The following is a 22,848-nucleotide window of genomic DNA, read 5'->3' on the forward strand; positions in this document are numbered from 1 at the left end:
GGGGCTCCTGGGACCGCAAAGGGCCAGGAATACCAGAAGGCTCAAACTCGGTTTTATTTTTGATAGACACAAGTGGTCTCAGACTTACATAACTGGAGCTTTTGTGTTGTTTTCACTTTGGAAAGCTGCTGGGGTCAATGTGCAAACAAGCAGTGGCGAGGTAAGGTAAGAGGTGGAACGGACCATTTTTGCCAGTTCCCAGGGAAAGTCCAAGCAAGCACTGGCTGAGTTAAAGGACGGCAGGATCAGGCCTGCGTGCGGAGGGAGGAAGCGGGAGTGGCCAGCGAGCAGCTCGGAGGCCTGTCCCTGCTCACGCAGCGGGGGCTGAGCCCTCTCTTCTTGAGGTTGAAAGCCTGTTCCTAACACCATCGTCTGTAAAAGTTACCTGTTCATTGTAAGTCATTGAAGCCACGGAGGGAGCGGTTTCTTGCCTGTATTTCTCTGTGGAGTCTACTTAGGTGGGTTTGGATGATTTTTCAGGTCAACAACATGAGAGTACTTTAAAAAGTCTGTGGAAAATGGAATTAAAAATAAGTTCATTTTGGTGCAAAAAAAATAAGTTCATTTTGGTGCAAAAAAAAAAAAATGAAATCCAAGAGGTCTTCAAAAAGTTAATGAAAAAGGCTGGCATAGTGCAGCGGGTTAAACCTCTGCCTGTGGCGCCGGCACCCCATCTGGGCACTGGTTTGAGTCCTGGCTGCTCCACTTCTGATGCACCTGGGAAAGCAGCAGCAGATGGCCCAGGTGCTTGGGTCCCTGCACGCAATGTGGGAGACCGGGATGAAGCTTCTGGCTCCTGGCTTCAGCCTGGCCCAGACCTGGTCATTGTGGCCTTTTGGAGAGTGAACCAGCAGTTAGAAGATCTCTGTCTCTGTAACTCTTTCAGATAGATTAATTAATTAATGTTTGCGAAAATGTATATTATGAAAAATGGATCTCAAAATTTTTGGAACAGAACAAACTTGTTCATTCCATTCTTCCATGAGCTTTTTGAAGTCTCCTTGTATGTTAACTAAAGTATTTGCTTTAGTTTGATTTTTATAGTTGAGGTTTAAATTAACCACTGTTTGATTTGGTCTTGGATCAGCTAGTCACAGAAAGTCAGTCTCTGATTGTTGGTGACACCTCCAACCAAGACCAAGAAGTGCCCTTTGTCCACATGCATTGTCCTCAGAGGGTTGGCTTCCCCACATCACGTTCAGCCTTAGTTTGATCTGGACATTAGGGTCACTCGGAGAGCCTTCAACTCCTACCAAACACTGACAGAAAGCCCACGTGGAAAACACAGCACCAAAAGGAATCCAGATCGCCCAAATAAAAAGTTCAAAAGTGAAAGCCACAGCTCTGGCTAGCTGTGTAGACTGGGGCATTTTACTGGAAGAACAATGGTATCCCTAGTGGAAGAAAAACAGCCTTGCACGCCAGCGATGTGAGTAATTGTGTTCAGTCATCCCGCTGTTGTGTCACATTTTCCAGGCCCTCCTCAAATATAAATAGTGCAAGAGTCAGAGGACATGGAATTAAGGAGAGCAACTATCTGCATGGGGGAAACGTCACTATTTTATTTATTGTACGAGTTATAAAAGGCAGCACACTCCTGAGAGTGGGCATCTGGCCGAGTGGTTGAGATGCCTGCTTCCCACATCAGAGTGCCGGGGTTCAATCCCTGGCTCTGGCTCCTGACTCCAGCTTCCTGCTAATGCAGACCCTGGGAGGCAGCAGTGAGGGCTCAAATAATTGGATCCCGCCTACCCACATGGGAGACCTGAATGCTCAGCTCCAGACTTTGGCCTGGCCCAGTCATGTGTGTGGCAGGCATCTGGGGCATGAACCAGTGGATGGGAACTCTCTCTTCCTTTCTCTCAAATGTGCTTAAAAAAAAATTTTTTTTTTCCAAAAAGGTATCACATCACATACCCAATGGAAGAAATTAGCATTCCATTCTAGACCCAGAAGGGCAAGCTTTGCGTGTCTTGTTTTCTCTAAGTGGAATGCTCATCTACTATAAGTATCTGTTGAGCACCCATCTGGTTCCTCAAAGAATCTATGACACTCACATCATCAGATATTGCTCCTGGGGACAACTGGGGATAAGACTCAAACTCTATTCACTGGTTCCCTCCCCCAAATACCCACAACATCCGGGGCTGGGCCAGGCCAATGCCCAGAGCTGGGAACTCAACCTGGGCCTCCCACGTGAGTGGCAGAGACCCAGCTAACGGAGCCATCACTTGCTGAGTCCCAGGTGTGCGCTGTCAGAACGCTGGAATCGGCAGCAGAGCTGGGTTCTCCAGGACGGGATGCAGGTGTCTCAAGTGGTGCGGTAACTTCTGTGCCAAACCCCGGCCCTCTTTCATCTTACCAGTTCGTTACGTTATTTCTGTTTTAACAGCACATTACCCTTGACCTTCGGAAGACTCCCCTCAGTTCTCTTCCTGAAGTATTCTATGTGTACTAAAAAGGTCCATGGGAAATCGAATTAAAAGATAAGTTTTGGTGTCAAAAAATTTTTCAATATTTATTTGGAAGGCAGAGTGACAGAGCGAGATCTTCTATCTGCTGGCTTCCTCCTCAAATGCCTCCAACTGCTAGGGCTGAACAAGGTCAAAGCGAGGCGCCTGGTACTCAGTCCAGGTCTTCCACAGGGGTGGCAGGGGCCCAAACACTTGGCCCATCATCTGCTGCCTCCCGGGACACGTTAGAAGCTGGACTGGAATCAGAGCTGGGACCCGAACCCAGCAGTCTCATATGGGACGCAGGTGTTCCAGAAGGCAGCTTACCCAGCTGCACCACAATGCCTGCCCCAAGATGAGAGTTCTTGAGTTAATAAAAATAAATTATATTTTGAGGCTGCTAGTATCCACAGTGCCCGCGAGATATTTTGAAGGTGAGCACATTCACATAACATTATTAAAGTATATTGTAATAACTTCTCATTGTTCATCTGTGACTGATTTATAAATTAATTTTATCGTAAGTGTATAAATACGGGAAAAACAATTGAAAGTACTTCAAACAGTTCATGGAAAAATGAAATTAAAAAATGTTTATTTCGGTGCAAAAAAAATTGAAATCCAGATAGTTTTTCCCAGTATGCATTTTCCAGAAAGTTTTCAAGGACCCTTGAAAATACAGCTAGGACTCGGGACTACGCCTGGGGTGGAGGGGCTGCGGGGGCTGTAGAAGGATTACTGCATTTCTGTACAAACAGAGGAGCATTTGGGAGGAGCAGTTAACAGGCATTCTGCAAATACAAGCAGGTCCACTCAGGGGCCAATTACCCAAGCTGCTGCTTTTACTGCTTTTCTCTCAGCAGGACACGGGCAAAATGGCGCTTTTGCTTCCTGTGTGAAAATGATTTTATAGCTGCCTGGGCCTTTGTCTGCTCCTGCTGTCCAGGCACCCTCTGCCCCACAACAGCTAGTTGTAGGGGGACCTGCAGGTTCTGTTGGCAACATCGCAATGCTCACCCTGTCTCCCGGCTCGTGGATGGTTAGTTGGGTGCAAATCTGGACCGGGCAGGACTCACAGACAAGTCTAGGTAAGTGTTCTCTGCGGCCTGTGCAGTCCTCTGTGAGGTGGAGGAGGCCAAGGAGCCTCTCCAAGGTTCACAAAGTTGGACCCGCATCTGCGTTCACAATGGGGCGCGTAGTCAGAGGCCAAAGGGAGAGGCTCGCCCCAGCCTGGCTGCCTGCACACCTTGTGCGGGCGCCCGCCGCCTGACTGGCCCCCAGGAGCACACCAGGCCTCATGAGGCTTTTCTGAAGGCCGCAGGGGCGCAGCTGCAGAGCTTTTCTGAAATCCAGAGGTGGATCACATGAGTACGCCGTTTTGCTAAAATCAAAATCAGGGGTCCAGAGTCATGAAGCACTTGACAGCTGCTTATTAAACAAAAATGCGGTTACCTCAGTGCACAAGCCTCCTAATTTGAGACTTGTAGACGTTTTGATGTGAGCCAAGCTTCCCCTCCCCCTCCCTCACCCTGAAGAAAAAGGCCTCGCTTCAAATAAATGTTAGATTATGGGACAGCGGGTCTGATTTCACAATTCCCAAGTCAGATGGTATATTTCTATATGTGTGTGTGCGTTTTTTTGTTTGTTTAAGCTAACATTGTTATTGGCCTAGGTAGTTTTTTTTGTTTTTTTTTTAAAGAAAGCTTTTATGGGGCTGGCACGGGGTGGAATGGGTTAAGCCACCACCTGCAGTGCCAGCATCCCACATGGGCACGGATTCGGGTCCCGGCTGCTCCACTTCCGAATCAGCTCTCTGCTATGGCCTGGGAAAGCAGCAGAAGATGGCCCAAGTCCTTGGGCCCCTGCTCCTGTGTGGGAGACTCGGAAGAAGCTCCTGGCTCCTGGTTTCAGATTGGCTCAGCTCTGGCTGTTCTGGCCACTTGGGGAGTGAACCAGCAGATGGAAGACCTCTGTCCCACCCACCCTCACCCCCACCCCCGCCTCTGCCTCTCCTTCTTTCTCTGTGTAGCTCTGACTTTCAAATAAATAAATCTTTAAAAAAAAATAAAGCTTTTATTTAATGAATACAAATTTCATAGGTACAGATTGCACCCACACAGACACACAAAGTATAAAGTACTGTTTGGAGACAAGTTTTACCATTAATTCTCATAGTAAAACTCGTTAAGGACAGAGGTCCTACATGGGGAGCAAGCGTACAGTGACTCCTGTTGTTGATTTGACAATTGACACTCTTATTTATTTATGACGTCAGTAATCATCCAAGACTCTTGTCATGAGCTGCCTAGGCTATGGAAGCCTCTTGAGTCCACAAAGTCAGTATTTAGACAGGGCCATAAACAACAAAGTGGAAGTTTTCTCCTCCCTTCAGAGAAAAGTCTATCCTTCCTTGACTGGCCTAGGTAGTTTTTAACATGTCAATCCATTCAGAAGGAAATAATAAAGTAGGTGTTATTTTCAAAAGAATAAACATCAAAGTGGGTGATGTGGGGCATTGGGGTAAGCCGCCACTCGGAACACCCACGTGCCTACTGGAGTGCCTTTTGACACCTGGCTGCTCTGCTTCTGATCCAGCTCCCTGCTAAAGAGCCTGAGAAAGCAGTGGATGATGGCCCAACTACTTGAGTCCCTGACACCTATGTGGGAATTCTGGACAAAGATCCTGTCCCAGCCCTGGCAGTTGCAGCCATTTGGGGAGTGAATGAGCCATCTCCATTTCTCTCTCACTCCGCCTTTCAAATCAATCAAAAAATCTTAAAAAAAAATTTTTTAAATGAATACTTAATTTTTGTCAGGTACTGATACACTGATAAAAATATGTCTCAAAAAAAAATGCAGATGTATGACAGCCAAGGTCCAAGATGTGCACGACAGCAGGTCTTCCCGGTTCCCAAGCACCAGTTCTGAGTCCCAGGCCTGCTCTCGGCGTCTGTCAGGACAGCGGGTTTTCCTGCAGTGGGTGACGCATCCGGGGTCTTTGACATTCAGCTACCAAGGCTCATTTCCCGTTCGCCTTGTGTCACCTGCACACCAGCTGTGGCCGGGCCCTAGTTGAGGACTGGACAGCCAGGCTGGCTTCTGCCGGGAGCACTGCAGGTCACTTGTCTGAGGGGGACGGAGCTCGGGGAGGAGCTGACACGGGTCACTGCCTCTCACATTTTGTGGCTGAAGCATCCCAGGAGTTGAGGAAGCATAATCCTTCCCCAGAGAAATGGACATTGAGGCTTTTTTTTTTTTTTTTTTTTAAGATTCACTTATTTATTTGAAAGAGAGAGGGGAGAGAGAGACACACACAGAGACAGACAGAGCCGACATCTGCTTGTTCATTCCCCAGATGGCAGCAATGGCCAGGTCTGAGCCAGGCTGAAGCCAGGGGCCAGGCGCTTCATCTGGGTCTGCAAAATGGGTGCAGGGGCCCCAGCACTTGAGCCATTTTCTGCTGCTTTTCCCTAGTGAATTAGCAGGGCGCTGCATTGGAAGTGGAGCAGCTGGGACACCAACTGGCACCCATTGGGATGCTGGTGTCACAGGCAGCAGCTGTACCCGTCATGCTGCGAAGCAGGCCCCGGGACATTAAGTTCTGAGGAAGATTTTACTTTAAAATGATTGCAGATTTCCAAGACATTGCCAGTGTTTACAGGACGGGCTGTTGCTCCCTTGGCCCAGTTTTGCCTGAGGGTGCATCTTAGCGAATGGCAGAGCAGGGAACCGGCACTGGTGCAGCCCTCGCCAGCTGGGCAGGCACTGCTGTCATGCGTGTGGATCTGTGAAACGGCCACCACACACAAGACACGGGCATCGCAGCACCACAGAACCCGTCCCCGTCAGCCCTGCCCCAGCCCGACCCCTGCCACCCACGAATCCATTCTCCATGCAAGAGTCTGATCTCTGGGGATGGCTCTTCTCCCAGGACCCGATGCCCCAGGCTGCAGCGAACCCTCGTTCCTTCCTTCTGCCTGCTCTGGGGTACGGGCGTGGTACGGACGTGCCGAGCAGTGACAACGTAGCCTGCGCCCAGTCCCCTGGTTTTGGCTATGGCATTTGGTGTACAGGTGGTGGTGCTTCTACTTTCTCAGCTGACTCAGAGCCACACGGCCGTCAGCCCCACAGACCTGGGAAGCAGAGAGAAACCCAGGGCACTCACGCACTCGCCGGTGCCAGGGAGACTCGGCACTGCTCCTGGGGGCTGGCGTGGGCTGGGGGCTCTCGCAAGTCTCAGGATGCTGGGTAGTCAGAAGGAGCCCTGGTACAGGAACCTCTGGCCTGAGGCAGAGGCCAAGGTCCTGTCTAATTCAGGAGGCCCTGGGCGGCCAAGAAGCTGTACTTCTTATGTTAAACGAGGAGAGTGGATTAGACAGGTTCTCAGATTTCTTCCAACTCCAATTCCATGAACTCAAGTTCGGAGAAGACAGTCCAGCGCCAAGGATGCCTCCTTAGGGAAACAATGAGAGGCAGCGTCCCTTATTTTGACAATTAGGCCAGGGCAGCTGGAGGGGAGGGGAGGAGGTTGTAACTTTTTTATCGACTGAGAAGAGAAAACGACGTGGAAATGTCACCCGGGGCCTTTACCGTATTGTGTCACTCTCTGCCAGTTAGAGGCCGCAGTCCAGCCCAGAATTGAAATTCACGTAACAGCGGAACTCATTTGCCAGGTTTCGGGTGTGCCGTGGAATGAACTTGCACATCTTCACCCCCAGGAGCTGTGCGGCCTGTTCTTCCATGACGGCCCCTGAGGAGAACAGGTGCAGTGAGTGCAGAGCCAGAGGCCCGGCTGGAGCCCAGGGCCAGGCATCTCTGGCGTGGATCAGGGGCTCCGGGCTCCGGGCAGTCCACAGCACCACCCACCCAGCGGTAACTATCCCCGTTTTATCTTCTACACTATTGCAAAGGACCTGGTTTTCCATGTCTTTTTAGCTAATTGATACTTTTCTTACCTCCACAAGGCTGGGGCACTTAGAACTTTAGGAGCAGATCACATGCCACAAAGGAACACAGAAGACAGCGAAAGTAATTACTAGAAACTAGGGTTTCCCGACATTGCATCAAGGGCCTCTTTCCTGATCTCTTTTCTGCTGATGCGAAAGAGCACGTGCCCTCCTCTGTTTGGCCCACTCCTCCCCGTGCCCTCCTCTGTTTGGCCCACTCCTCCCCAGGCCCTCCCTGCGGCCAGCCCTGGTCAGGGCCCTCTTCTTTTCACCTTGAGTACAGCAAACAATCCCGGCCGTGCACCACCAACCCCAGAGTCTATCCTTAATCTTCTCCTCGTGTGGAGTGCTGAATCCCAACTCCCCACCAGGGCCTGGGGGGCGGGGGGGAGGGACCCTTGTCCCCAGTGTGGCCTGCAGCCCCTGGGTAGACCCTTGGCAGGCCCCAATGAAGCTCCTGCAGGGCCCTCACACACCAGGCTGTGAGGAAGCCACTCGCCTTGCCTTTATCACACTTTGTCAGACTATCAGAACTAGCGCTTCATTTCTCTGGTCTGTTTTGTTATGCTTTTGAAACTTGTCCCCTAAAACTGAATGTATACTCCACTGGGCTGAGATCACCTGTTAGCAAACAGGGGTTGAGTTAATAAGCTTAGGTGAGTTATATTTGTATGAATAAAGACTTCCTTCTGTGACCAAATGAAAAATCCTACAGCACCAAAGAACAGACTTCCACAGCTCCAGGGCACACCGGGAGAAGCAGTGGCCCCAGGGCCTGAGGGGGAGGATGGGTGATGGCTCCCAGGGTACCACCAAGGGTGGGTAATGTTTGGTTCTTAAATTTTACTACATCATATTTTACTACAGTCATCTTAAGAAAGTACATCAATGTGGTTAGAAAACTCTTCTGTTTTTACCAATTTTTCAAAAAGAAATGGCCTCTCAGCCTTGTGTGGATACTGGAACCACAGTTACTAGGACACATTTTTAATTTGTGACTTTTGTCAAAACTCTTCTTCAGTGAGCCTACTCTAATGCCTGGTCTGTAACCTTAGGCAATCTGCTTTAACTCTGAACCCCAAACATTTCTTATCAGCTGTACAGCTTGGCCCACATCCTAGTGCTACCAATGGTGATGGCAAGTAAGACCCAATAGCTGACAGGCGTGAGCCTTCATGTGTGCTGTGTCCCAAGTTAAGCACTTGGTGGGGACTGCACTGTGCCACTTAATTCTCACGAGTGGGGCGGGGGTCTCTGTTCCACATTACAGATAGGGAAACTGGAGTTCTGAGGGGTTAAATCACTTGGTCAAGGTTATACAGTTAGAAGTAAAACCTAAGATTTGAACATCTACTGTCCTGGACTTCCTGGAGACAGGAAATGTGGCACCTACCTGTGCACAGCAAAATCTTGGCCTTGGTCAAGTACTTGATGGTTTCTGACGTCTTCCTGAGACACTCCTCAGAAAGATATGGAGGATCCGCCACCACGACGTCAAAGCTATGTGCAGGGATGTGTTCAGGTAGATCCAGTGGATTATTGTAATCATAGAAGATAAAGTCCTCTCCATATATGGCAAACCTTTTGTCATACTCAAAGATGCATACGGAAAAGTCTTCTCTGTGCAGCTCTCGGAGCTTCTGGTAAACACTGGGGGCGCTCACACAGGCGATTCTGGAACACAGAGTGAACACATCCATGGGAAACCTTTGGTAGCTCAGGGTGTTGACCACTTTCCCCCAGACAACTAGCTCCCTGGTTCAGATGTTCTTAAATGGTGCAAGTTGATGTAAGAGTAAATTTTGAGGGAAAAAAAAGCTTTATTCTGCCTCAGTTTTAAGGAATTTGGTATTTAAAAATCCACAACTCACAATGTTGAGATATGAAAGAACAAGTGTGCTTTTTATAGAAGAGAATGTAAAGAAAAATTAAACTAAAACATCAGGAATACATTATGACAAAAGTTAGATGCTAGCCCAAAGCCTAAAATCACCTATTATTCTCAAGTTGGGGGTTTAATAACTACTTCAAATGCTTCTAATCCAAACTAGATATTTTAAAATCTTTTTGATGATCTTGGAAAAAAACCTCAAGTCACACCCTAAATAAGTCCAGTTTAACAAGAAGATACATTAAAAAGAGGTCTCACTAGACAAGCTACTTTGAATCTTAAAAGAATCTATTTCATTTTAGCAAGTCCACAGTTTATGAATGGGTAAGGTTCCAAGAATAAGCTTTTTTTAAAAAGATTTATTTTATTTATTTGAAAGTTACAGAGAGAGAGAGAGTGAGAGAGAGAGAGAAGTCTTCCATCCACTGGTTCACTCCCCAAATGTGTGTAATGGCTGGAGCTGGGCTCTTGACACGAGCTGCCTAGGCTACGGAAGCCCTCTCCTCCCTTCAGAGAAAAGTACCTCCTTCTTTGGTGACCCCTTCTTTCCACTGAGGTCTCACCCACAGAGCTCCTTCAAGTAGGACATTTTTTGCCACACTGAAGGAAGAGGTTTTGAAGACGACGCCAGTGCAGGCGCAGATGCAGGCTGGACAGCGGACCAGGTTCAAGGCATTTGCTGCCATCAGGGACTACAGTGGTCATGTTGGCCTGCGTGTGAAGTGCTCTGAGGAGGTAGCCACTGCCATCTGAGGGGCCATCATCCTTGCAAGCTCTCCACTGTGCCTGAGTGGAGAGGACGCTGGGGGAACAAGAGCCTTGCAAGATGACCAGGCACGGTGGCTCTGTGCTGATGCGTCTCATTCCCGCTCCCAAAGGCACTGTCCCCAAGAAGCTGCTGCTGACGGCTGCACTGATGACTGCCACACCTCAGCTGGGGGCTGCACGGCCACGCTGGGCAACTCTGCTAAGGCCATCTTTTATGCCATCTTTAAGGCCCACAGCTATCTGATTCCTGATCTCTCTGGAAATAGATTGTGTTCACCCAGTCTCCCTACCAGGAATTCATGGACCATCTTATAAAGACTCACACCAGCCGGCGCCGCGACTCAATAGGCTAATCCTCTGCCTGTGGCGTTGGCACACCGGGTTCTAGTCCCAGTCGGGGCGCCGGATTCTGTCCCGGTTGCCCCTCTTCCAGGCCAGCTCTCTGCTGTGGCCCGGGAGTGCAGTGGAGGATGACCCAAGTGCTTGGGCTCTGCACCCCATGGGAGACCAGGAGAAGCACCTGGCTCCCGGCTTCGGATCAGCGCGGTGCACTGGCCGCAAGAGGGTGAACCAACAGCAAAAGGAAGACCTTTCTCTCTGTCTCTCTCTCTCACTGTCCACTCTGTCAAAAAAAAAAAAAAAAAAAAAAAAGACTCACACCACACTGTCTGTGCAGAGGACCCAGGCTCCAGCTGTGGCTACAACATAGGTTTTTACACAAGAAAAATAAAGTGAATTAAGCCTGTTTAAAATAAATAAATACACTAAGAATGAGGTATAGGAACAGTTGTACAAAAAAAGAAAAAAAAGTTAAAAGGATAAACTCCAAAGAACACTGAGGAGGTAGTCGGAACAATAAAAACCCTGTTCTAAGCAAAAAAAGTATAAACTGTTGGCGCATGGGCAGAAAGCACACATGTTTTGCAGTAGTCGTAGAGCATAACAGAACTGAGTCCTCGTTGTCTCTGGTGAGAGGGTAAGAAATACAGACGCCCATATGGGACACCAGCACGTAACTCTGACTTTCAAATAAATAAATAAATCTTAAAAAAAAATCAGATTGCAAATACCAAAAGAATGAATTGAAATGGAGCTGAAAGTAGAGGGACAGGTATACAGGAAATTAGTAATAAATGTCTTTTAGAACCACTTGGTTCTTTTAAGTTATAGGCATGCAAAGTTTCGATAAAAATAAAAACCAAATTAACAAAAAAGTAAAACATACATTCTTAAAACTTCAAAATGATAAGACACTAACATTTTCTCTTTAAAGTAAACTTTAAGAAACAAGTTAGAAAATGTCAAAATGAAGAGACAAGAAATTCTACAATGAATAGATTCCTGGGTATGTCCCCACACTCAGTATCAAGCTGCTCCTAATCCTCATGTGTTACAAACTGTGAGCTGTAATACTTGCAGATTACAGTTCAGACTCCCTACAAACCACCTCTCATCTAGGAAGGACATTCAAAATACTGCTTTAGGTTAGAAGACAGAAAGAGAAACAAAACCTGAACCCCACCTGCCACCTTCTCCAGCAGCTGTAATCACTTCCTGTGCGAGTCGTAGGGCAGTTTCCGGACTATACCAGAACTGGCTCAGTTGCTGTAACAGAGGAATGATATCCATTTGTTTTTGGCATAGACTTTGTTATTTTAATTTATACCTACCATACCAGTGTGCATGCCTTTAATTTCTAAAATTTTGACAATTACATTTTCTTTTAAATCATTTCACATTCATACAAGCCCCTAATGAACTAATGGAATGTAGGCACTGACTATCAATGGTTGCTACCACCACAAAAGATGACGACAACCAGTCAGAACGCACCTCACCTTTGTAGAGTCGGCAGAAAAACGGAGGTTGCATCTAATTAAGCTTCTAGATTCAACTGCCAGTGAACAGAATTACGAACCAGACGATGGAAGAATGTGTTCAATGACACCACAGGGATGCAGTCAGCAAAATCAGGACTGTGCACCTTTTCTATGCTCCACGCCATCCGGGTGTCCCACGTAGGTAGTAGCAACCTAAACACGTGGGCCAGCATCTGCTGCCTCCCAGGCACATTAGCAAGAAGCTGGATTGTAAGTGTAGACTACTGTGACTTGAACCAGGCGCTCTGATATGGGATATGGGCATCTCAAGTGGCAACTTAGCCTGCTTCACTGCCATGCCCACCCCTGAGTTAATCTCAGAAGGCAATGAGGTATTCTAAAATTGACAATGGTTTCACCTATCTGTGACTATGCTAAAAAGCAGTGAGCCATACATTTAAAAGGGATTGGAAGTGGAGCAGCCGGAACTCAAACCGGTGCCCATATGGCATCCTGGCACTGCAGGCAGCGGCTTTACTGACTATGCCACAGCGCTGGGCTAATGTATCTGGTAAGTAGTGGAAAATGACCCTAGTACGTGGGCCCCTGCCACCCATGTGGGACAGCAGGGTGGAGTTCCTGCCTCTTGGCTTCGGCTTGGCCCAGCCCTGGCTGTTATAGCCATTTGGGGAGTGAACCAGCAGAGAGATTTCTTTCTCTGTCCCTCTCTGTCACTCTGTCATTTGAATAAATAACATTACACTTCTAAAGAGAAAAGTGTTATTAGCCTTAAAGTGAGAAATAGCAGTCTCCTGGTTCAATGTTTTCCTCCCATGGAGCCCTTTCCACAGGAGTCAACATTTTAACTCTGAGCTACTCCTTCGAGCATTCACTTCTGTAGCTACATATATTGGGTATTTTATTTTATTTATTTGAAAGAGTTACACAGAGAAAAGGAGAAACAGAGAGAGAGATTTTCCATCCATTGGTTTATTCTCCAGATGGCCGCAGCCCTGGCTGAAGCCAGGAGCCAAGAGCTTTTGTGGGTGCCAGGAGGTCAAACACTTAAGACCATCTTCTGCTGCCTTCCCAGGCACATTAGCAGGGAAGCTGGATTGGAAGTGGACCAGCCAGGACTCGAACTGGCACTCGTATGGGATGCTGGCATTGCAAGTGGCGGCTTAATCCACTATGCCAACCCCAATATTAGGTATTAAATACTGTTTCTTGAGTAATCCACTTCATATGTTACACATTTATTATGGAAGATGAGGATTTTGCTCTTTCAAACACACGTTCCCCATTTCCTTCACCCTCTCAGTAGAGCTCTACCCAAAGTTTTGATTAGCAGAATGATCTGTGTGCACTGCTGAGCCAAGTAATACAAACTGCATTTATTTACAGTACAATAGTTCTTTTCTGTAGTTCATAAATATATAAAGGTTTCATTTGCAAATGTTTTACAATATTTCATATCATGATATCATGTTTTATCCATTTCCTGGGATTTTTTTTCTCAATTTTTTAAAAATATTTATCTATTTATTTGAAAGAGTTACACAGAGAGAGGAGAGGCAGAGAGAGAGAGAGAGGTCTTCCATCCGATGGTTCACTCCCCAATCGGCCACAATGGCCAGAGCTGCGGCGATCTGAAGCCAGGAGCCAGGAGCTTCTTCCAGGTCTCCTTCAAGGGTGCAGGGGCCCAAGGACTTGGGCCATCTTGTACTGCTTTCCCAGGCCACAGCAGAGAGCTGGATTGGAAGTGGAGCAGCCAGGTCTCGAACCAGCACCCATATGAGATGCTGGTGCTTCCCACCAGGGTGTTAACCCGCTGCACCACAGCGCCCGCCCCAATTTTTTAAAAAACTGATTTGAGGGGCCGGCACAGTGGCGTAGCAGGTAAAGCTGCTGCCTGCAGTGCCGGCATCCCATACAGGTGCCAGTTCGAGTCCCAGCTGCTCCACTTCCAATCCAGCTCTCTGCTGTGGCCTGGGAAAGCAGTAGAAGATGGCCCAAGTGTTTGGGCCCCTGCACTCGCGTGGAAGACCTGAAGGAAGCAGCTGGCTCCTGGCCAACTGGGGAGTGAACCAGCAGATGGAAGACCTCTCTCTCTCTCTCTCTGCCTCTCGTACTCTGTGTATCTCTGACTTTCAAGTAAATAAATAAATCTTTAAAAAAGTAAAAAGAAAAAAAATAAAACTGATTTGAAAGGCAGATATCTTCCATCCACTGGTTTATTCTCCAGATGTCTGCAACAGCCAGGGCTGGGCCAGGCCTAAGCTAGGACCCTGGAATTCTATCCCAATCTCCCACAAGGAGGCAAGGACCCATGTTTGAGCCATCATTATATATTGCCTTCTAGGATATGCATTAGCAGGAAGCTGGACTGGAAACGGAATAGCCAGTATTCAAATCAGGAATTCTAATACAGACTGGAGATGTCCCAAATGGCAATCTAAGTGTCAAATCCCTTCCCTTAACTTACTCTTTTTTTTTTTTTTAAAGGTTTATTTACTTATTTATTGGAGAGGTAGAGCTACAGACAGTGAGAGGGAAAGACCGAGAAAGGTCTTCCATCCGCTGGTTCACTCCCCAGATGGCTGAAAAAGCCGGAGCTGTGCGGATCCGAAGCCAGGAGCCAGGAGCTTCTTCGGAGTCTCCCACGTGGGTGCAGGTGCCCAAGGACTTGGGCCATCTTCTACTGCTTTCCCAGACCACAGTAGAAAGCTGGATTGGAAGAGGAGCAGCCACGACTCGAACCGACACCCATATGGGAAGCCAGCACCACAGGCAGAGGATTAACCCATTGCGTCATGGCACCGGCCTCTCTCCTAACTTACTCTTAAAATACACAGTATTTTGGGGCCGGCGCTGTGGTGCAGTAGGTTAATCCTCCACCTGCGGTGCCGGCATCCCATATGGGCACCGGTTCGAGTCCCAGTTGCTCCACTTCCAATCCAGCTCTCTGCTGTGGCCTGGGAAAGCAGTGGAAGATAGCCCAAGTCCTTGGGCCCCTGCACCCATGGGAGATCGGAAGAAGCTCCTGGCTCCTGGCTTCGGATTGGCACAGCTCCAACGGTTGCGGCCACTGGGGAGTGAACTGGCGGACAGAAGACCTCTCTCTCTGTTTCTCCCTCTCACTGCCTGTAACTCTATCTCTCAAATGAATAAATAAATAAAATCTTAAAAAAATACACAGTATTTAAAAAATTAAGCAGAAGGAATAAACAAAAAGATAGGACACCCCCCTCCCCCCAAGAACACAATTCTTGGGGCTGGTGATGTGGCATGGCAGGTAAAGTCATCAACTGTGATGTTGGCATCCCATATGAGCACAGGTTTGTGTCCCGGCTGCTCCACTTCCCATCCAGCTCCCTGCTAATGGCCTGGGAAAGCAGCAGAAGATGGCCAATACTTGGCCCCCTGCACCCACATGGGAGACCTGGAAGAAGCTCCTGGCTCCTGGCTTCAGATCTGCCCAGCTCCAGATGCTGGGCCATTTTGGGAGTGAACTTGTGGGTGGAAGAAATCATTCTCGCTAACTCTGCCCTTCAGATAAATAAATAAATCTTACCAAAAAAAAAAAAAAAAAAAAAAAAAAAAAAGTAGGTGGGACATGTGAAGTAAATGAAAAGAAACATTTTTATCACCATTTCAAAGAGAGAATAAACAAGAAAATTTTATTTAATTTAATAAATCCAAAGTGGATGCACATGTAAAATACTATTAAAAATGACAATAGAAAAGCTTCCTCCAGTAATGCACAGTAATGGAGAAAAATCTATTACTAAGATGTAGTCACAAAGTTCAAGCCTTGTCTTTCTCAATGCTCTACTTCAGAAAAAAATTTCTGGGTTCCAACTTATCTCAATCTATTTTTATCTTTTTTAATTCCTATGTTTAAATGTGACTATAAAAACAGAAGTAAAGGGGCTGACTTTGTGGTACTTTGGGTAAAGCCGCCGCTGCAATGCCAGCATCCCATATTAGTGCTGGTTCAAGTCCCAGTGTTCTACTTCTGATCCAGATCCCTGCTAATATACCTGGGAAAGCAGCAAAAGACGGTCCAAGTATATGAGCTACTGCACCCACATGGGAGACCCGGATGAAGCTCCTGTCTCCTGAGTTGGCCTGGCACAGCCCTGGCTATTGCAGTCACCTGGGGAGTGAACAAGTGGATGAAAGACCCCTCTCTCTTTCTCTAACTGCTTTTCAAATAAATAAATTATTACTATTATTATTTTAAAGATCTATTTATTTATTTGGAAGTCAGAGTTACACAGAAAGAGAAGGAGAGGCATAGAGAGAGAGAGGTCTTCCATCTGCTGGTTCACTCCCCAATTGGCCGCAATGGTTGGAGCTGCACCAATCTGAAGCCAAGAGCCAGGAGCTTCTTCCAGGTCTCCCACGTGGGTGCAGGGGCCCAAGGACTTGGGCCATCTTCTACTGCTTTCACCGGCCCCTAAATAATTACTTTTTAAAAAAAGAACTAAAATATTATATACTAGAAACTATTAACACCTTTTTAAAAACTGTCTCTCAGCAACTGGACGCAACTACTGCTACCTTCTAGGATGTGCATTAGCAAGAAGCTGGTGGAATCAGGGTGGATCTGGGACTTGAACCAGGTGCTTTGATATAGGATGCAGGCATCCCAAGTGGTATCTTACCAATTAGACTAAATGCCCACCCATTAATTTGTTTATTGCATCCTTAAGTTCAATTACCCCATTTACTGCAATGATTCATTTTCCTCTTTCTACCAGGATTGTTGACCTTCATAAAAAACCAATAGGATGAGCCGGCGCCACGGCTCACTAGGCTAATCCTCCACCTTGCGGCACCGGCACACTGGGTTCTAGTCCCGGTCGGGGCGCCGGATTCTGTCCCGGTTGCCCCTCTTCCAGGCCAGCTCTCTGCTGTGGCCAGGGAGTGCAGTGGAGGATGGCCCAAGTGCTTGGGCCCTGCACCCCATGGGAGACCAGGAGAAGCACCTGGCTCCTGGCTCCTGCCATCGGATCAGCGCGGTGCGCCGGCCGCAGCGCGCCTGCCGCGGCGGCCATTGGAGGGTGAACCACCGGCAAAGGAAGACCTTTCTCTCTGTCTCTCTCTCTCACTGTCCACTTTGCCTGTCAAAACAAACAAACAAAAAAAACAATAGGATGTATCTTTATGCAAGAAAGAAACACAAATCTGTTTTGGACATAATGACCTATTGTCCTTCTATCTGAAAAGCCCTCTCCTGTGATCCCAGCCTGATAGGCAGAAACAGCAAAACCTGTATTCAGTACCATCCTTACATGTTCTGTGAATGCTCTCTGCCTTCACTCCCCCGTCAACAGTACCAGCTCCAAATGACAGCTGATGGAGCTTTTGGAACTGAGGAACACAAACACTGGACTAGGCACAGAACAGGATCCACATTAAAACTTCCTAATGAATGTGGAATGTATTTACTTACCCAGTTCTCTTCTATTATTCCAATGTTATATTTATCATGTGCACCTGGGTCAGCTTGTTGCTTCTGCTCAGCATAAAATTCCTGGAGAGCTGCTAAGGCGTGGGAAGAAAGCTGAGGAGTGTCGTCATCTTCTGTGTCACTCATGTCACCAACTGTGTACAACCTGTAGATAAGGAGTATAGAAAGGTGCTGTGTAGATTTTGCTTCCCCTTCCCACCAAATAACAATTAAAAGGAATTTTATCTTACAGCAAGTATTCAAACTACTGTGGCCAAACACTGACAGAGGCCTTCTATTGAACCATAATTCAACAAATGCAGATTTTTCTTTCAAATACGTTCAAATTTTGGGGCTGGTGCTGTGGCGTAAAAGGTTAAGCCTCTGCCTGCAGCACCAGGATCCCATATGGGTGCCAGTTCATGTCCTAGCTGCTCCTCTTCCAATCCAGTCCCCTGCTAATAGCCTGGGAAAGCAGTAGAAGAAGGCTCAAGTGCTTGAAGACCCGGAAGAACTCCTGGCTCCTGGCTTCAGATTAGCCCAGCTCTGTCCATTGCAGCCATTTGGGGAGTGAACCAGTAGATGGAAGATCTTCCTCTCTGTCTCTCCTCCTTTCTATCTGTAATAACTCTACCTCTCAAATAAATCTTTAAAAAAAAGTGCTCAGATTTTACAAATTACATTTTCAGGTTTTTAAGACTCCTTGAAGGGAAAAATATTACTATAAATACCTAAAGATGTCTTGCTTTCTTCTGGTAACCCAGTGGTCGTATGCAGACATCCCACTGTGGATTCTCTGAATCAGTATCACTTTATGGTTGAGTGTCACTGTTCAGGTTAACTAAAGCTCATGGGTGTCACTGGGGGATGAGAAGGATCAATAGAAAAAGGATGGATGAAATATAAATGAAAAATTAAAGGGACAAAGAGAAAGGGAAGACAAAACGAGAAGAGAAAAGGCAGGTGTTCTGTAGACAGTGACAGCCAGGCACAGAGACTTCTTCCTGGGGCACCGCCCAGAATCAGCCAAGCTGTAAGCTTCAGGCACAGCTCTCCAGCAGGCCCAGTCTGCCAAGACTGCTGACACAAAGTGGGGCTCCCAAAACCACACTCATGTTCCACAACTTGCTAGAAAAACTCACAGAGCTGCCTGAAAGCAAGTACACTCTTGGTTACATTTACTGCAAGGCAAGGACACAAATCAGAGCAGCCAAGGAGATGACGTGGAGAGCACTGTGACCATCCTCCTCAGGGCACACCACCTTCCTGCCATGATGTGTGATACAGGCACCAAGGGCTGCCAACCCGGAGTCCACCTGAGCTTCAGAGTCCTGGTTGGCTTTTTTTTTTTTTTTTTTTTTTAAGATTTATTTATTTATTTGAAAGTCCCGGTTTTACTGAGGCTTTGTTGTATGGGCATGGCTAATGGAATGAATGCTCATGGGACTGATGTCTCTAGCCCCACCCTCCCCAAGCTTGGACTGAGAAGCTCTCCTTGAGACCCTCATTAGCATAAACTATCTTGTGCTGAAGGGCCCATCACAAGCAACAAAGATGCCTGTATCACTTGGGAAATCACAGGAGTTACCACAAAGACCAGACCTCTCTTTGGGGGAGTTCTCATTCCTTTCCACACAGGTACCAAACACATTTCTATATCAGAAGTTATCTAAGAGCAAAAACAACATCCTGGGACCAGCGCTGTCGCACACAGGGTAAAGCCACCACCTGCAGTGCCGGCATCCTAAATGGGTGCCAATTCGAGTCCCAGCTGCTCCACTTCTGATCCAGCTCTCTGCTATGGCCTGAGAAAGCAGTAGAAGATGGCCCAAGTCCTTGTGTGGGAGACTAAGAAGCTCCTGGCTCCTGGCTTCAGATTGGCGCAGCTCCAGCTGTCATGGCCATCTGGGGAGTGAACCAGCGGATGGAAGACCTCTCTCTCTCTCGGCCTCTCTGTAACTATGCCTTTCAAATATGTTAAAGAGTTACACAGAAAGAGGAATGGCAGAGAGAGGGAGAGAGAGAGGTCTTCCATCCGATGGGCCATCCTCTACTGCTTTTCCAGGCCATAGCAGAGAGCTGGATGGAAAGTGAAGCAGCCAGGTCTCGAACTGGCACCCATATGGGATGCTGGCGTTTCAGGCCAGGGTGTTAACCCACTGCGCCACAGCACCAGCCCCAAATAAATAAATCTTAAAAATAAATAAATCTTAAAAAAAAAAAACAGCATCCTGTTTGCTTTCTAAAATATGTCTATGCCTCACAGTAAATGATGTGTTGAAAATCAGCAAAAATTATTCAGGAGTCTCCTCCTGCAGCTCCTTACTGAGTACAAGTTCATCTATCCACTGCATGAAAAAGCTCATAACTCAAGGGCGGAGTTTAAAGCAAAGAAAGCAAATTTATACAAAGTGCTGGCAACAGGAGAGAATGAGGGCCTGGCATTCTAAGAAAACCATCTTGCCTAGGCATTTTAAGACTGGTTTCTTTTTCATTTAAAGATTTATTTATGTGAAAGGTAGAAATAGAGAGAGAGAGAGAGAATCTTCCATCTGCTGGTTCACGTCCCAAAATGTCTGCAATGGCTGGGGCTGGGCCAGGCCGAAGCCAAGAGCTTCATTCAGATCTCCCACACACTTGGGCCATCCTCCACTGCCTTCCCAGGAGCATTAATGGGAAGTTGGATCGGAAGTGGAGCAGCCAGGACTCGAACCAGCACCAATTTGGGATGCCAGTGCTGTAGGCAGAGGCTTTACCTTCTACGCCAAGTGCTGGCCCCTATAAAGACTGTTTTCAAGACATATAGTATGAAAAGGGGAGGAGGGTAAGGTAAAAAATGAGGGATAGCCACAGATCCTGGATGTCAGCAAGGGCCTGGGAAGGATTGTGAACCCCTGTCTCCGGTTAACTGACTTTGGAGACACGGGTCTGGTCAAGTTGCACCAGTAAATTCTGCACAAAGTAAGCATTAGTTCTGCGCTTACCTCCTTATCTCTTCAGGAGTAGGAGAGCTCTGCGTAAGGACCTATTTTCAGAAAACTCGTATTGCAAGCAGAATTCCACCAGTGACTGATGTATACACGCAGGGCTGAGCAGAAGCAGTGTGACCCCGAGATTAATGCGGCAAAACAAACATACACAATATGAAGGCTGAGATGCCAAGCCTTTTCACCTTGTTTCATGTTCTTCCTACTGGAAGAATTGTACGGGTGTCTCTGATTAGCAGAGCTCTAAGGCATGTGCTGAGCCATTACAGCAAGGGAGGCTTTGAAAGCAGGACTCAGAACATAAGGAATTCCCCAAGCGTGGCAAGAGTGTTCAAAAGGTGAGGAGCAGGGCCAGGCATTTGGTACAGCAATTGCAACACTGCTTGGGATGCCCAATGTCACTCCCCCTCTTCGTGGAGGAACGACACTAAACCCTGCCTAGGCTTCATATCCGAGTCACGGCACCATTATGTCGCTCCCCCTCTTCATGGAGGAACGACACTAAACCCTGCCTGTTCTTTTGTCTGCTCAGCCCTCCCCGGGTTTGCTGCTGGTTCTTCCCGGGTTGGCTACTGTCCCTTCCACCTCCGTGGAAGGGCAGTTCCCCCTGCCACATTCCCCACTTCCGCAGGGAAGCGGCACACCACCGGCCGGCTCTCTCGGGGGCTGCACAGGTGTTCCCCTTAGATGTTCCTGGTGCATGCTGTCTCTCTCCTCCTTTATAGTCCTCCTCTGCCAATCCCAACTCGGCTGCCCACACGCCGAGTACGCTGCTCTCCTCCAATCAGGAGCAAGTCCTACAGTTTATTGGCTGAACTGGAGGCAGCTGTGTAGAAGCTGTTTTCTTCTCTCCCAGCGCCATATTGTGGGAGAGCAGATGCACAGAATAAGTCTTAATTCCAGTAACTCAGTCTAGTCCGAGTTGCTCCCCACAGCCCAAATCCCATATTGGAGTGCCTGGATTTGAGTCTCAACTTTGCTTCTGATTTTTTTTTTTTTTTTTTTTTTTGACAGGCAGAGTGGACAGTGAGAGAGAGAGACAGAGAGAAAGGTCTTCCTTTGCCGTTGGTTCACCCTCCAATGGCCGCCGCGGCCAGCGCGCTGCGGCCGGCGCACCGCGCTGATCCGATGGCAGGAGCCAGGAGCCAGGTGCTTTTCCTGGTCTCCCATGGGGTGCAGGGCCCAAGCACTTGGGCCATCCTCCACTGCACTCCCTGGCCACAGCAGAGAGCTGGCCTGGAAGAGGGGCAACCGGGACAGAATCCGGAGCCCCGACCGGGACTAGAACCCGGTGTGCCGGCGCCGCTAGGCGGAGGATTAGCCTAGTGAGCCGCGGCGCCGGCCTCAACTTTGCTTCTGATAACAACACCCTACTAATGTGCACCTTAGGAGGCAGCAAGTGATGGCGCAAGTAATTGGGTCTCTGCTATCCATGTGGGAGACCCAAACTGAGTTTCAGGCTCCTGGCTTCTGCCTGGTACAGCCCCAGCTACTGGAGGCATCTGGGGATGAACCAGCAAATGGAAAATCTCTCTCTGCCTGTGTCTCCACCTTTCAAGTTAAAAGAAAAATTTACCTAAATGGCCCCGAGGCCAGGAGAAGCACCTGGCTCCTGGCCTCGGATCAGCGCGGTGCGCCGGGTGCAGCAGCCATTGAGGGGTGAACCAATGGTAAAGGAAGACCTTTCTCTCTGTCTCTCTCTCACTGTCCACTCTGCCTGTCAAAAAAAAATTTCCTAAATGAAAAGTAAAATTAAAAACTTTTGCTATTAGACCAAAAAAGAAAAATTACCCAAAAAACACCCAAAACAAAATGTGCTGAGCAGTCATTTAAATTGAGAAATATCTGCTAGATGTTGCTTTTGTCCTCCTTTTCAAAATCAGAGAGTTAGCCATTCCATTTAAGATCCTTCAAACAATAAAAACCTTGCATGTACCAACTAGTAACAACCAATGTGTTTTCACTAAGTACAAGTAGCTTGTTGATTTCTTTCTTCCTTTCTTCATCAAAGACTTCTCTGTTTAAAATCTTGCTAATAAACATTTGGTCACACAAGTTAAGACAGAAATACAAATAAGCCCTGTGTGAACTAGCAGTTTCCCTCTAGGACGGGAAGGAGCAAAACACAAGGGTATACTATATTATAGGATTAGATTTGGGGCCACCATTGTGGTGCAATGGGTTAAGCCACTGCCTGCAACACCAGCATCCCATATGAGCAATGGTTCAAGTCCCAGCTGCTCCACTTCCCATTCAGCTCCCTGCTAATGTGCCTGGGCAAGCAGCAGAAGCTATAGGAGACCTGGAAGAAGCTACTGGCTCTTGGCTTTGAGCTTACCCAGCCCTAGCTGTTGTGGCTATTTGGAAAATCTCTCTGTCTCTCCTTCGTTCTCTAACTCTGCCTTTCAAATAAGCAAAACTGTTTTTAAAAAATAAATTTATAGAAGCTGGCACCGCGGCTTAATAGGCTAATCCTCCACCTGCGGCGCTGGCACACCGGGTTCTAGTCCCGGTCGGGGCGCCGG

General features: G+C 47.7%; 1 protein-coding gene across 16 annotated transcripts in view; it reads right to left on the reverse strand.

Moving 5' to 3' along the window:
• Positions 1-32: 32 nt before the first annotated feature.
• Positions 33-22,848, reverse strand: part of EEF1AKMT1 (EEF1A lysine methyltransferase 1) — a 34,890-nt gene continuing 12,074 nt past the window's right edge. For 5 of the 16 annotated variants that reach the window (XM_070049132.2, XM_017343473.4, XM_070049136.2 and 2 more), the window contains 5 exons: positions 17,340-17,502; positions 11,581-11,663; positions 8,793-9,073; positions 7,044-7,203; positions 33-509 (listed from right to left, as the gene is read on the reverse strand). In XM_070049132.2, coding sequence (XP_069905233.1) covers positions 7,067-7,203; positions 8,793-9,073; positions 11,581-11,663; positions 17,340-17,483 — 645 coding nt within the window. In that variant the 5' untranslated portion in view covers positions 17,484-17,502 and the 3' untranslated portion in view covers positions 33-509; positions 7,044-7,066. Of the gene's footprint in view, positions 510-4,506; positions 7,204-8,792; positions 9,074-11,580; positions 11,664-17,339; positions 17,503-18,067; positions 18,197-20,320; positions 20,425-22,848 lie in introns of those variants that run through there. The other 11 variants (XM_070049138.2, XM_070049139.2, XM_089304371.1 and 8 more) reach the window with 6 other exon arrangements.

Source organism: Oryctolagus cuniculus, chromosome 9 (genome assembly GCF_051225735.1).
Source record: "Oryctolagus cuniculus isolate XC-2025 breed Fujian yellow rabbit chromosome 9, ASM5122573v1, whole genome shotgun sequence".
NCBI classification, from domain to species: Eukaryota; Metazoa; Chordata; class Mammalia; order Lagomorpha; family Leporidae; genus Oryctolagus; species Oryctolagus cuniculus.